The 14727-nt window shown below is 39.5% G+C and overlaps 1 protein-coding gene across 1 annotated transcript in view; it reads right to left on the bottom strand.

The window, feature by feature from the left end:
• LOC308604968 (uncharacterized protein C1orf87) overlaps positions 1–10123 on the bottom strand; it is a gene marked incomplete at both ends in the record, with an annotated part of 88347 nt that extends 78224 nt beyond the window's left edge. Inside the window, 1 exon segment of the mRNA XM_081214603.1 lies at positions 10017–10123. Within this exon segment, the coding sequence (XP_081070729.1) occupies positions 10017–10123 (107 nt within the window).
• Positions 10124–14727: the final 4604 nt, after the last annotated feature.

Genomic DNA, 14727 nt, shown 5'->3' with positions numbered 1-14727 from the left:
TTCCCAGTCAGCCCATGACAAATGGTAATTTTATTTTAGTCCTAAGTTAAAGTGCTATCTCCTTTATCAACACCTTTCTCATCACCCAGGTACAGAAGGGGTGCTCTTTCCTTTGGGTCCCCAAACTTTCTTTTTTGATAGGTAAAACTAAAGTTTGAAGGATCAACATTTCACAGTTCATAGGAACTGAGGAAAATCTATTTAAACAGATAAAAAGACAGAGTTCATGTAATCTCTCCCACCACCTTGTTATTTACTAATAATAGTAAATATAAGTTATAGAAATCGCCCATTTTAAAAAAAAGATTAATTCATATTTAAAATCTGCTCTGATAAAGCACAATTCTTTGGAATCACATTCCTTAATTTAACAGAAAAAAAAAACCCAAACATTGTTGTATCAAAGTGTCCTCAGGTGAATTATACCCAGGAGCTGTGCAGACTGTGCTGTTTTTAAATCTTTGAGCCAACAATTTCAACTATAGGCTTGAAATTGAATGTTCTTTGCACTTGCATTCTCCCCTGTTTCTAAGCAAGATAATTGTGCAGCTGCCTGGCCTCTTCATCAATTATCTCCGTGCTTTAAGGCACAGCTCTGAGCCAGGTTTTCCATCCGTGCTCTGAGATCCTCGAACGGCTCCTACAGTTCTTCTCTCTCTGTAACATGTTCTGGATACATCCGCAGGGTCTATGGGAACAAGGAGCAATAATGATTGCTATAGGGGTTTTGTTTAATTAGATTGAACTAAATCAGTGGTATGTAAAGAGACCATGGATTTGAAAAGTGTACTATAGGAAAGGAGGGGAGGAATGAATAGGCAGAGCACAGGATTTTTAGGGCAATAATACTCTGTCTGATACTATAATGGTGAATGCATGCCATTATACATTTATCCAAACCCATAGAATGTACAACACCAAGAGTGAACTTTAAGGTAAACCATGGACTTTCGATGATTATTATGTGTCAGTGTAGGTTCATCAATTATAACCAATGCACCACTCTGGTGAGGGATGTTGATAATGGGGAAAACTACGCATGTGTGGAGGCAGGAGGTATATGGGATGTCTCTATACCTTCCTTTCAAGTTTGCTGTGAACTTACAACTGCTGTAAAAAATAAAGTCCTAAAAAAAGTGTACTGCATAAAAATAAATCTGTGCTTTCTCAAAATTATAAGTGGTTAAACTATATGTGGCAAGGTATTATGTTATCTCTTTATAGAAAGTTTCCCTGTACGTATACAAGAACTTATGTTTTGTTTTGCTCTTAAACCAAACTAGGATTATACAGTTTTGTGATCTTTTAAAATTTTTCCAGTTGACAATATAATGTGGATACCTTACGCATCAATGTTTATGTATCCACAAGAACATTTAAAGTGGCTAGATAGTATTTCATTGTATAGATATACAAGAGTTTATTTAACTAGTCCTCTATTATTTGGGAACATTTACTGTTCTCAAATTTTTACTCGTTTAAATATTGCTTCTCTCCTGGACATTTTCCTTTTCTCCGACTTCCTTGCGTCCTCATCCACTCTGAGAAGCTGACCTTTGTGGACTGATCAGCTGGTCAGCTCCCACGTCTTCTGATTCTGGCCCTGGCATGAGATTCGTTCTCCCTGCAAGAGTGTCTCAAGCTACTTGTGTCTTCTGCCCAAAGGTCACTTCTTTTCTCCAGGTGGCCTGAGTTACAGAATGCTTCCATCTCAATAACATTCCCCTTTTCCTATCTCTGCAGACCTTGAAGCTGCTAGCTCATGATTCCTGTACTATATCTTGGAATTCTTTTACTCTTGTAAACAAATCCTCCTTGAATCATCCTAATTTGAGTTATGCAATCTGTTTCCTACTGGACCCAGACTTGTATATGCTTGTGTACATTTTTGAAACCAAACCATTATATCCACCCATAATTATTTCCTCAGAATTGATCCACAGGTGGTGATTTGATGCCAAAATACATACACTTTTAAGGCTTTTTATAAGTATACCTAAAAAACAATAGCATATGAGTACTCTTTTCCCTAAACTCTTGTCAACCTGGGTATTTCCATTATAAAAATATTTCCAATTTGATTGGTAGAAAATAATATCTCACTGTTGTTTAAACTTCTTTCATTACCACTCAGGTTAATTCCCCACCCCACTGCCCCAACCATACATATATATCTAGTGTTCTTTTTTATTTCTTTTTTTGTGAATTGCCTGTCTAGATCTTTTGCGAGTTTTTGAAACAGGGGTGATCATCTTTTCCCTATTGATTTGAAAGGGCTCTTTATACATTAAGAGGATTAATTTTTTCCTGTCATATATGTTATAAATAGTGTTTTGTTTTTGCCTTTTACTATTTATTATATTTTTGGAAGTGTAGGATTTCAAATGGTAAAGTAACAACTTTTACCTCACAGTCTCAAGATTTAAGATCAATGGCCACCTGTTTTTTATACCATTGATTTGACATTTACTCACATAAAGCGCTATACTCTAATTTAAAGCTCTATGTCTATGTCTTGGGCTGGAGACATATGTCCCAAACAGTATCTCATGCTCCTTTTTACTTCTCACAGTGTCTAGAATAATAATAATAACTTAAAACCTATTGTAGGAGGTTAATAAAAAAGAAAAAAAAAACAGTGGAAAGGGCATAGGAGAAGTATGATTTTAGCATATTCCTTTCTTTGAACTTGTGAAAACATAGACAATTGTTTGTGCCCTGATATCGTTCTGTTTTAGGGACAGATTGAGTTCATGGATAGTAAGGTAATATGTAGATTATATAGCAAGAAATACAATAAACAAAGATAAAGTATTACAATTAGTTATTTCTTTAAAAAAAAGAATAAGTAGGTATTTGAAATTTTAAATCACAAAGTTTATCCAGGCTTTATGTAGGGACTATAATTGATTATTGCTACCATCTCCTGCCTGGATTACCATAATGACTCCCTAAATGGTCTCTCTCATTTTACTCATGCTTCTTCCAGTTTATATTCCACTCAGCAGCCAGAACCATCCTTTAGAAAGCATAAATTCGATTGTGTCCTCCACTGCTCTCAATTTTCCAATGTCTTCCCATTCTACATAGAACAAATCCAGAGTTCCTACCAGGGACCACATGGCCCATGATCTGAGCCCCTAGGGCCTCCCTGATCTCATTTCCTACGCCCCTCCCCTTGTTCACTAGCTCCACCAACTCTAGCTTCCTTACTCCTCCTTAAACACACCAAGAGGCTTCCTATTGGCTGTTCCCTCTGCCCAGAATGCTCTTTCCTCAGCTATATGCATAGTTTACACTCTGTGTAGAACTGTGGAGGCACGGGGATGGTGATGAATACCTGTGGTGTCACTTGGTACAGACTGACTCTCATGGGTGGAAAATCAGCAGCTACGCAGCTGCCCTGATCTCTAGGTGCTGTGCTCCTGGGAAGTGACACTTTGGCACTTTTGTATGAAGCAGGCATAAGGCGACCTAGTACCAAAAAAATCTGCTTAGACTCCAGATGCACAACTTAGGTGCTATTTGTAGCAGTTGTTGGGGAAAGCCAAATGTCCAATATCTGGAGAACTTGGGGTCTGTGGGAAGTTGCAGCCTCTTCTTCTGGGGCAGGAGAGGGAAGAAGAAACTACTAGTTTTATGGAAAGTTGGAATCTGGTGAGCCACACCCACTGGGATAGAGTTGGGCTAGTCTTAGCCAGCCCACTGGCAGCTAACCATGGATAAGTCTCATTGGGTGGTTCTGACTCATCTCTACATAGTCTCAGTTAAATGCCATTTGCTTAGAGACACCTTCTGGGAACATTCCTTGTGATTCCATATACCCTTATGACCCTCCTCTATTTTTCCTCATTGCACTATCCTCACTCGAATGGTCATTGTTTACCTGTTTGTTGTATGTCTCCCATCACTAGAATTTTAGGTAACCTGTTGTGTCCCTAAGGCTTGACACTCAGCAAGTACTAAATTACTGTTTGTTAACTGAAAAGATGTCAATTCCATATATGTATTAATTTCTAAAACTGTTAACATTAACACTTTAAAAGAGTTCAAGAAACTCAAAAATATTGTATTAATGTGAAGGGCTTTGAGGGATTAAAAAGTGACAGAATATGGGCTCCATGAGAGTCATGTGGAAAAATAAAGAATTTTATATTTATTGGCTCTAAACATCAATGTACATTATTACAAATATTTGCTATTCTTTCCCATAAAATCTCAGAGTCAACTTCCCCTGTGCTTAGAAGTTCTATACCAACAGCAATGTAACTATGGAATAAAATGCTTTGGGTCATTGATTCTTGGCATGGGAAGGAACTATAGAGTCCAACTTTATTCACCAGAAGCATCTCTACTCACAGGAGTTTCTTGAAAGGGACCCAATTCCTCTTTTATATAACAACTCAATTCCCAGATTCTATAAATGTTCCCCTAGGCCACATGTCACACCCTGGAGCTTCCATAATGCCATCCCTTTAGTGCTTGCACCTTTAGTGTGCCAGGATCCCTCCTAAAATGTTGCATCCAGGATGAAGCATAGTACTCCCGGGTGACAGGTCTAGTTCTGAGTATGATGCCTGCCTCCTGCCCCACCCACCATTCCTCTATCTGGACACCTTTGGCTCATGCTGAGCTCAAACCCAAGTGTACAGGGGAAAACCCTCCATTTTGTCCTCCACTCTACTCTCTACTACTACCACACACTACTGGTCATCAAATATGTGTGGGTTTTCCCCACTCCAAGCAGTTCTTTGACATCAGCTGAGGGTCCTACATTTCAATTCCGTTCTGACACTATCTACCTGGAGTTAGCACTGATGACACAGGTTAAGGGCTCAGTCACACAAGACTGCCCTGCCCCCTTCAGGTGTCAGTCACAAGTCCAGGTTGTTACCTATATTTCTGACAGGGTGGCTATAAATTAGGGTTCCCATAATTCCCTCCTCAGGTTTGATGAATTTGCTAGTGTGTCTCACAGAGCTCAGGAAAACCATTTACTTGCTAGATGACTGGTTTACTGTAAAAGGATACAACTCAGGGAGAGCCAGATGGAAGAGATGCAGAGGGCAAAGTATGTGAGGCAGGGCATGGGACTTCCATGCATTCTACAGACATAACACCCTCCCAGCACATAGATGTGTTCAGCAGCCTAGATGCTCTCTGAACCCCATACTTTTGGGATTTTTAGGAGGCTTACTGATGTAGTTATGATCAATCATTCACTCTGTTTCCAGCTTCACTTCCCTCTAGGAGGATAGGGTGGTGTCAGGGGCTGAAAGTTCCAAGCTTTTAATCATGGCTTGGTCTTTCTCGTGACCAACCTCCATCCTGGAGCCACCCAGGATCCCACCAAGAGTATCCTCATTAGAACAAAAGACACCTTATCACTCAGGAAATTCTTAGGGCTTTAGGAGCTTTGTGTCAGGAACTAGGGTCAAAGATTAAATAGTAGAACAAATGATACTCCTAGTGCTCTTATCTCTTAGGAAATTGTGAGAGTTTTAGGGGCTCCATACCAGGAGCTGGGTGGGATCAGAGACCAGTATGTATTCTATTTTTTAATTTAAATTTTTTTTTCATTTTTAATTTTTTTGGCTGCACCGCACAGCTTTTGGGATCTTAGTTCCCCAACCAGGAATCGAACCCGGGCCCTTGGCAGTGAAGGCACAGAGTCCTAACCAGTGGACCGCCAGGGAATTCTCAGAGACCAGTATGTATTCTACTACTTCACAGCAAGTAAAACCAAACATTTATTCTATATAATCTCTTACATGTACCCTTATCTAAAAACATACTTTACATATATTTCTCTTGATTTTACCTTGCTGGTTTTCACTCATTTTCCTGCCAAGTCTTCCCAGCATTCTACTACCTACCTGTTTACTAAAGTGATTTGTCTATCTTCCTTCAGTTGGGGATTTCAAAAAGTGTTGACTAAGAACAGGGTCACACATAAATCCTCTCAACCTCTCCACCTCCAACACATTGTGTTTACATCCATTGTTCAGTCACTACCAAGTTGGTATGTCGCCTGTCTTAATATTATTCAGTCCAGAATTCTCTGCCTTATTTCAAGTCTTTGTGAGAAAAATGTGCCTAATGACTCACTGAAATTAACCAATTAACTGTGCTTTATGATTCCCTTCATCTGCACTGCAGTAACCTCATCAATAAAGAGAATGCGGTCAGTTTAGCATGCTCTGTTTTTTTAGTCAACATACACCAACCCTTAGTGACCATCACCTTTGTGTTTTGTTCTCACATCTAATATACTTAATTCTTTGGTCTGTAATTTTGCCAGGGATTGTCCACAAGCCTCAAGTTCTGTGATTTCATTACCAACTTTTATCTCTTTTTAGAAAATGAGATATTTGTCTCAAGTCAACTGGCATATGTTCTTCTGGATCAGCTATCAGATGACTCATCAGGGTTCCATAGTAATATCTTCTTGTTATTTTAGCATCATGGGCCTTTAGACTTATATTTAAAGCACTAAGAATTGTCTTTCTAGATCTTTCCTTTTCTTGGCATCTATTGTACTCTAATTCATTTATTAGGCTTTCAATACGTACAAGACTTTGCACTCAGTGCTGAGGGTACAGTTGTACACATAGAATTTACAGGTAAATGAGGGGAACACAGAAATGCATAGGAAATTGTCAGAGTGCAATAATCCCTACGAATGCTATGGGAGCCCACAGGGGGAGGGAGGCAGGCAAATCTGAGGCTGGTGATGGTGGCACTTCATTAGATTTGCGTTTTAAAAAGATGGTGCTGGCTATACTTGAGAACTGGGCTTCTCAAACACGAATGTTGCATAGGCCTCACCTGGGAATTGACAACAGTGCAGATTCTGACTCAGTATGGCTGGAGAGGGGCCTCAGAGTCTGCATTTCTAACAGAATCCCGGGTGAGGTTGACATTGATGGTCCATAGACTACCCTTTGAGGAACAAGGATTCAGAGAGTGAATGAGAGAATGAGATTAGAGGCGGGAAGCAGGGTTGGAAGGCTGGTGTAGGGATATATGAGGAAAACGATGGTGGCACAAACTGAGGGACACCTGTTTTACTCTTTAAGCCTGTACCTTGATCTTTTTTGTGAAAAATATGTATTCTAAGTAGGCATTGAGTATTTTCCGTTCATCTCCTGTTAGTAACTGTCCAGGCTAAACTAAAAACAGATGGAGGGAGTGCTATTCCAGTCTTAATTCTTAATAAGTGTCCTGACTTTAAGTTCACTGAGGCCTCAGTTGTCTCACCTCATCTGTAAAATGGGAGACTGGTTGTTATGGGTTATGTGCCTCCCCCCCCAAATTCATATGTTGAAGTCCTAACCCCAGTATCTCAGAAGGTGACCTTATTTGGAAATAGGGTGACTGCAGATGTAATTAGTTAAGATGAGGCCATGCTAGAGTAGTAGAGTTATAAGCCAACTGACTGGTGCCCTTATGAAAAGAGGAAATCTGTACACAGACACATATATAGGGAGAGGCAAGGAGAGAGACCTGGAACAGAAGGATCCTTCCTGGGCACCTCAGAAGGAGCAGGGCTCTGCCGACACCTTGGTTTTGGCTGACACATCTCCAGAACTGTGAGACAATACATTTCTGTTAGTCTAAACTACCCAGTTTATGGCATTTTCATTCAGCAGCCCTAGCAAACTAATAGACTGACTTGTACCTTGAAGGTCACTTCTCTGACTGATATACTATCCATCTTTTCCACACATCCTATAAGAAATCTGAACTAAATGTGGTTACACGAGAATAGTTCTATTTTTCCATCCATTATTAATTTGTAATGTTTTTTTTAATCCAGATTTTCCTTATAGAGACTTCTTCCTCTTTTGGCTTTTACTTATGTTTCTTATGTACATTTTTTACTTATGGGCTCAACTGATTTACCCCAAAGAAAACACCTTCTTGAGGCCCTGGCTAAAAGGTGTAGATGTAGCATGACTAAAATGTTTTTTAGAGTCAGACTTTGGAACATGCAAAGGCATGGTAGTGGTGGGTCTGTCTTTAACTCAGCCTCTTGAGAGTTATTTATTTTTGAACCATACAAGAATATTTTAGGAAAGCTTGTTAACTGTCCTATGTCATTCCAGCAACAGTAATATCAAGTCCATAGAAACAGAAACAGAAAACTTATCTTAATATTAAAAAAACCAATTGTTTTATTGTCAGTGTCATAGAAGAAAGAGAACTGTGTCTTTTATTTCCAATTAATGTAGTTGATGTAATGTACTCTTATTTCCTGAATCTAAAGTTTAAAGAATAAAGAGAAATAAATACAGGTACCTTCTTATAAGACAGATGGAATTTTTCTCTACTTTAAAAGGACAAGGATGCTTCCCCTACCTCCCACCCCCATTAGGAACGTATTAGACTCTGATACCCCTGGAAAAAGGAAGGGGTTGAGGATGAAGGGGTTAAACAAACAACCTCAAAGAGGAATGGAAATTAGTAGAATAGCAGTCTTCCAGGTAGAAGGAGAATTGAGCAAGGCATTCCAATTGATCTTATTTACTTTTCTGGACAATAACTGGGATTTGTCAAGATCAGCAGATCTTGAAATAATCACTTATCACAGTATCTTAGTTTCTTCATCTACAAAACAGAGATAACCTGGCATAGAATATAAAAGGGATGCCAAGTGTTTCATAGAAAGAGATATGATTTTTTACTTAATGTCTTGTATCCATGGAAAGATTTGCCTCAATAATAATAGCAGAACCATTTATTAAGCACGTTGAATATACTTCTAGGCACTGGAAAGATGTTTTGCATACTTTTTCTCATTTGATCCTCACAACAACCCTACTAGATAGATGGATTTTATCCCCACTTGATAGAATCTGAGGCCAGAGATGTTCATTCACTTTCTCAATGTCAAAAGTCTAGGAAGGCACAGAGCCAGGATTCAAACTCACATCTCGCAGGTCTGTAGGGATCTCAAATGTATGACTCACGTGCTGCAAAGTTCACTTCCCGTACCATGACAGACATTACTAATTGATTACAGTACTCATTTTGGAATCCCTTGGGGCAACCATACTGATTGGTGGGGAGGTAAAGCCCATTTGCCCTTCTAAAGCCTATACTACATAACAGTAGTCCTCATGGCCTCATCTTCAGGGATTCTGATTTAATGGGTCTTGGGTTGAACCCTACATCTTTATTTTTAAGGACTCTCCAGGTGATTCTGATGATAGCCAGGTTTGGTGTCCACTGCTTTCTGAACCTATGTTCAATGAGGTTAGATCTTTGTGTTTCTCTATTTTTTTGGTCTGTGGGTTTCTGAAATAGAGGAAAGAACTAACGAAATCATTTTAGGAGGGAAAGTAATTATTAACTGCTATTTATGGAATGTCTACTAGATGAAAGGCAGGGATAGTATCTTCTTTTTTTATGCAAACCACCAAAACTCTGGAAGGAAGAACTGGTCATACTTGTCTGTGCCAAACATCTAGAGAATTTTAGCGATACATGAGTGTCCCCCTTCAAGTGTGACTGTGATGAGTTTAGAGGAAGAAAGCCCTCTTAGTTATGTTCTGAGAAGCCCCTATTGGAGGAATATGGATTATGAAGAAAAGTAAGTGAAACTCTTACAATTTATGACTCATTACCAAGCCCACTCGTTTAATTCATAACAGTTTGATTAACAACCTTCCCCTCTCCCTCCCCACCCCCCAAAAATTACTAATGTGGTAGATTACAAACCTGATGAGAAGAAGCAGCAATACTCCATTAATATTTATAAATGTCTCAATGCTTATATTTCCCATCTATTTGGAAAATCAGCCCAAGTAATTAAGGAGTGTGGGGAATTACAAAGATGAAAACTGTGGGAAAACACTGTGCATAGAAATTATCAACACTATTTTACTTTTACTGTTTCATCTTAATGACTTAATTTTCCATGGACAGCATTTTTAAAATGTAAATTTCTGGATTAAAGAAAAAACTTCATTATCATCCAAGCAAAACAGGTATTTTTCAAATAGTAAACTTACATCTTTGGCTTCTCCACAAGGTATCGAAAATGTTTACTTCCAATGATTTTCACCATCATCTCAGGCATCGCATTTGATCCACGGGCAGTCTTCCAAACTGAAGACATAATTCTCAAAACCTCTTCAAATCCTTGGGGGTGGAAAATAAGTAAAACTCTTTCTCTGGATTTTCCACTAGGCAAATGTAGCATCCTTGTCAATAATAACAGCAACAATAACAATAGCGAGACCAAGTGCTTTACCTATTTTATTATTTCAGTATTTCTAATAAAATCATGAGAAAGATACTCTTAATTACTATTATCATTCTTGTCTTACAGTTGAGGGAACAGGCATAATGTAGCTAAGTAACTTATCCAATATCACATAACAGAAATTAGCAGAGTTGGGAATTCCACCTAAGAGGTCTGCAAAACTGGTTGACAGCCATTCGGTGACTCTGCCTTCCTGTACTACAAGTCAGGTGACAGGATTCTTGTGAGGTCAGAGAGGAAACCAGGGCTCTAGAGGGACATGTGAAGAACTCAAATTCAGTTTTGAAGCTCAGTTTCCCCATTTATGAAACCAGAATAATTCCAGTTCTGCTCTCTGGATTTAGGGAAAAGCCAATGAGACCATGCACCTGAAGGAACACTGTGCATAGAAAAGGGGATTTTTCTCATTATCACTGATCTGTTTCTGCAACAATGCAGTGGATCTAAAATTGAGATCCAGCACTAGATATTCATTGCATGTTTAAATAGGTGTGATGCCAGGGGAAACTTAGAAGTTCTATAAACCTGGTCCCAGGCTAACCATTCCCTATCAGAGGCTCTCAGAGATTGAAAGCCTTTTAGAAATCATTCTAATCCAAATGCTCCCTCTACAGATTGGGAAACCAAGGCCCAGAGAGGGTGTTATTTGACCAAGGTCACACAGCGAGTGAGAGCATACCTGTTTCCAGTACTCTGGGCTGATAAGTAGACCAGGGTTCTTCCCAAAACCCTAGCTTCACTTAGTGTGTGGTGAGCAATAGGACCTGCTCTGCGAGGGTAGCCCCATCCCTACAACTTCTTTGAAGCTATCTGGAAACTTCAAGGACCAGAATTTGTGATTATGGGGGTCCTCTCTACCCAACAGCTACGTGTCAATCCTTTCCCTGGAGAGCTCAGTGGGGGCAGCCTTACCACTCGGGCGGCTCAGGGGTGCGTGTCAATTACAGAGGTAATTGACAGAGGCAAGATTTGAATATAAACCTACATATATCCAAAATTTCTAGGCATTCTTTATTATGCTAAGTCTTCAGCAAATGTGGGTAAAGGCACTTTAAACTGACTCCAGAATGGTGTTATTTCCATAAGCAGCAGCAGCAGTCCCAGCATCCACAACCCCTGCCTCCTGCCCTCTAACTGTATTGTGTTTTGTGCTTTACTGTATCATCTACTGGCACATGCTGCCAGAGATGGATGATATACTGGGCTCCCCTCTAGGGCTCACTCTCTAGTGGGCAAGACATACGGGCATATTCTATGATATACAAAGTACCAGGGGAGTAGAGAAGAGGGGGCAGCTCCCTTCTCACTCCCCCAGTCCAGCTTTCACGTTGTCACCAGATCAGTCCTCCCAAGGTACAACTCTGATAAGCCCCCTCCTCTAGTCCAATGTCTCAAAGGCCTCCCATCAGCCATGGAGAATGTCCATGGTTTCAAAGTCTTCTGTGCCCTGGCCTCAAGCTAGACCTAACTCGCTATCCCACTACTTCTCCCAGACTTGCTAAACTCCATTCAACCTGGTCCACTCACTGGCCTGAATCTACCTTTCATTTCTCTGCCCCTGTGGTTCATTCTCTTCCCTCTGTCTACAATACCCTTCTGTTTCCTCATTGTATCAGCCTGCTCTCCATTCTTTAAGTTCCATCTCAAATGGCCAAAAGTATGTGCCTGGGAATCAGATACCTTGGGTTCAAGTCCTGGCTCTACTGTTGCAATGTGATCTTACTCAAGTCACTTAATGTCTTTATACCTTAGTTTCATCTTCTATAAAATGAGGGTGATGTTTTGTAAAGATTAATTGAGTTATATAAATAAGGCATTTAGAACAATGCCTGACACATAAGGAGCAATATAAATGTTGGCTTTCATCATTATTATAATTATCTGTCAAGAAGCCAAACCAGATCCCAGAAGCTGAAAAGGATTTCTCCATTCTCTGTATAATTTGGTTTCTCTTTTATAAAACGTGTCTTTCTTTGCCTGTTTGCATCAGTTATCATACCTTCCAGGACTATGCTTGTGGTAGGCTGAATAATGGCCCCCCAGATGTTCACATCCTAATCCATGGGAGCTATTAATGTTACCTCCTGTGGCAAAAGGGACTGCGGATGTGATTAAGTTAAGGATCTTGAGAAGAGGAGATTATACTGGATTATCCAAGTGGATCCAAATATAATCACAAATGTCCTTAAAAGAGGCAGGCAGTAGGAGATTTGACTACAGAAGAGGAAGTAGGAGATATGACCTTGAAAGAAAAGGGTTAGAGTGATTTCAAGAAGAGGTCCTGAGCCAAAGGATGCAGGTGGTCTCCAGAAGCTGGGAAAGGCAAGGAAACAGATTCTCCTCTAGGGCCTCCAGAAGGGACCACAGGCTGCTGATCCCTTGACTTTAGTCTCACTTTAGTGAGACTGCTTTTGGGCATCTGGCCTCCAATTTGTGTTGTTATAAACCACCAAGTTTGTGATAATGTATTTATTATAACAGCCATAAGAAATTAATGCAATGCCACTGAAGGATCTTCTTCTTTATAGAACTGATCATACTCTATGGCTTGAGTAGGCTGAACAGTTCTTATCAATGGCTAGTACACAGATGTCAGAAGATAAAGAAGTCTTCTATCTGCCCACAGTTTAGTAACCTGTGAGGATAAGGTGTTGAGGCTGCTGGCAGAGATCTATATCAACACATACTACCTTTTTTTCAGTAGAAGAGGAGGAAGCCAGATCAGAACTGAAAATAGAGCCAGTGTGTTAAAAGTGACAAGACAAAGAGCCTAGATCCAGCTATACCTGAAGCTAGAGTCTAGAATTCCCAAACAGAGGAGAGATAAATTTCCCTTTTACTTAGGATATTTTGAGATGGGCCTCATTAATCTTTACCCAGAGAGTTCTGACTAATACAGAGACTCTTAAACTTCATGTTGCTAAGGTTTATATGTGGGGCGCAGTTAAAAGATTGAATGACATTTTAAGTTTCACTATAAATTCTGTGATAAAGCTTGATGGAGTAAATTGATCTTGATCATATCTGATATTCTACTAAAGACTATCCTTTGACCTTATCTTGACTTAGAGGTTTTATAAATGCTAACTAGAAACATAATGGCATTGGAGGGAGGCTTTCCATAATGCAGCTGTTCTATCAGTTTGGAGGTATTTAAATGAAATTTGATATATTTTTTCAGACCCCAGGGAGCCTTTGATTTTCCATTTCCTAGCCAAGTGACCTTGAACAAACAATTTAACTCTTTTATCTTTAAGGTAGAGACAAGCAATAACTACAGTCAGAGCTGCAAAGAAAATCTAGGTGTGTTTGACTCTAGAAGTAGCCTTTATAACCACAACTCCACACCTCCTCTGTGGATGTTAGTTAGCCATTGTTGTTGTTATTATTGTTACTATTAATGTTAATGTTTTTATTGGCATTGCTTTAAGGCTCTAAGTCCCTTAGCGAAGCAGCTTCTGTGACAGAATTCTTAAGAAGGAATGGCCTTTTCTTATCTGGGATTTTTTTTTTTTTTTACTTCACACTCTGCTTTATGAAATGACATAACCAGGAAACATCTCTCCGGTGGTTTATATTAAACAAGACAAAACAAAAAGCTATGCAATAAACGTCTCCATAAGATTAAATACTGCAGTTAAAACTGCCTTCCTTGAATTCAACAGCTTTAGATTACGAGTCACCAGAGAAAGATTCCAGAGAAACATCTCCATCCAATAGAGTCAGCTCTCTCCCCTTCACCCCCCATAAAGATGAATAGCTGTAATAAGGGGACCAAAGAATGCCCCCACCTAAAACTTCATGATTTTACATTTACCATCAAACAGACTAAGGAAGAGGAAAAAATTGTCTCCAGTGTTTTGTTTTTGCCCATATAAGTCAGAACAGAATGAGTTTATAAATAGGAAGTGATAAAACACTACTCTTTTGAACAGTTTATTCAAAGATCTATAAAACTGAGGCATTTTACATTGAAGTCCCTGTCCAAAAAGAGAAGGGACAAATACAGATGTAAGCTGAGCTGTGTTGCAAAGAATATGGGGTATTATACTTTTTTTTTTTTTTTGGCCAAAGAAACATACAGGACCCAAGCCAATGATCTTTATGACTAACGGAGGATGTCAAGTAAAAAGATGAATGAGGGAAGGCGGATTTTGGAACAGAATGCAAATATGGCCAAGTTTCTTTCCTCTTTAAAATGCTCTCATGGCTCTGGAAAAACAAGGTCATGTAGCATACTACATGGGTTGAATTTGGGCCCTATATTAGTTTGGGTAGATGGGTTGAATTTGGGCCCTATATTAGTTTACCAGTGTTGCCATAACAAGTACTACACAGTGGGTGGATTAAAAACAGAAATTTATTGTTTCACAGTTCTGGAGGCTAGAAGTCCAAGAAGGTGTCAGGAGAATTGGTGGCTTCTGAGGGTGGTGAGGCAGAATCTCTTCCATGCCTGT

This window comes from Mesoplodon bidens (genome assembly GCF_964165515.1).
Source record: "Mesoplodon bidens genome assembly, chromosome: 2".
Taxonomy (NCBI): domain Eukaryota; kingdom Metazoa; phylum Chordata; class Mammalia; order Artiodactyla; family Ziphiidae; genus Mesoplodon; species Mesoplodon bidens.
Note: the sequence above shows the minus strand (reverse complement) of the source record. Positions and strands in the feature narration are given on the sequence as shown.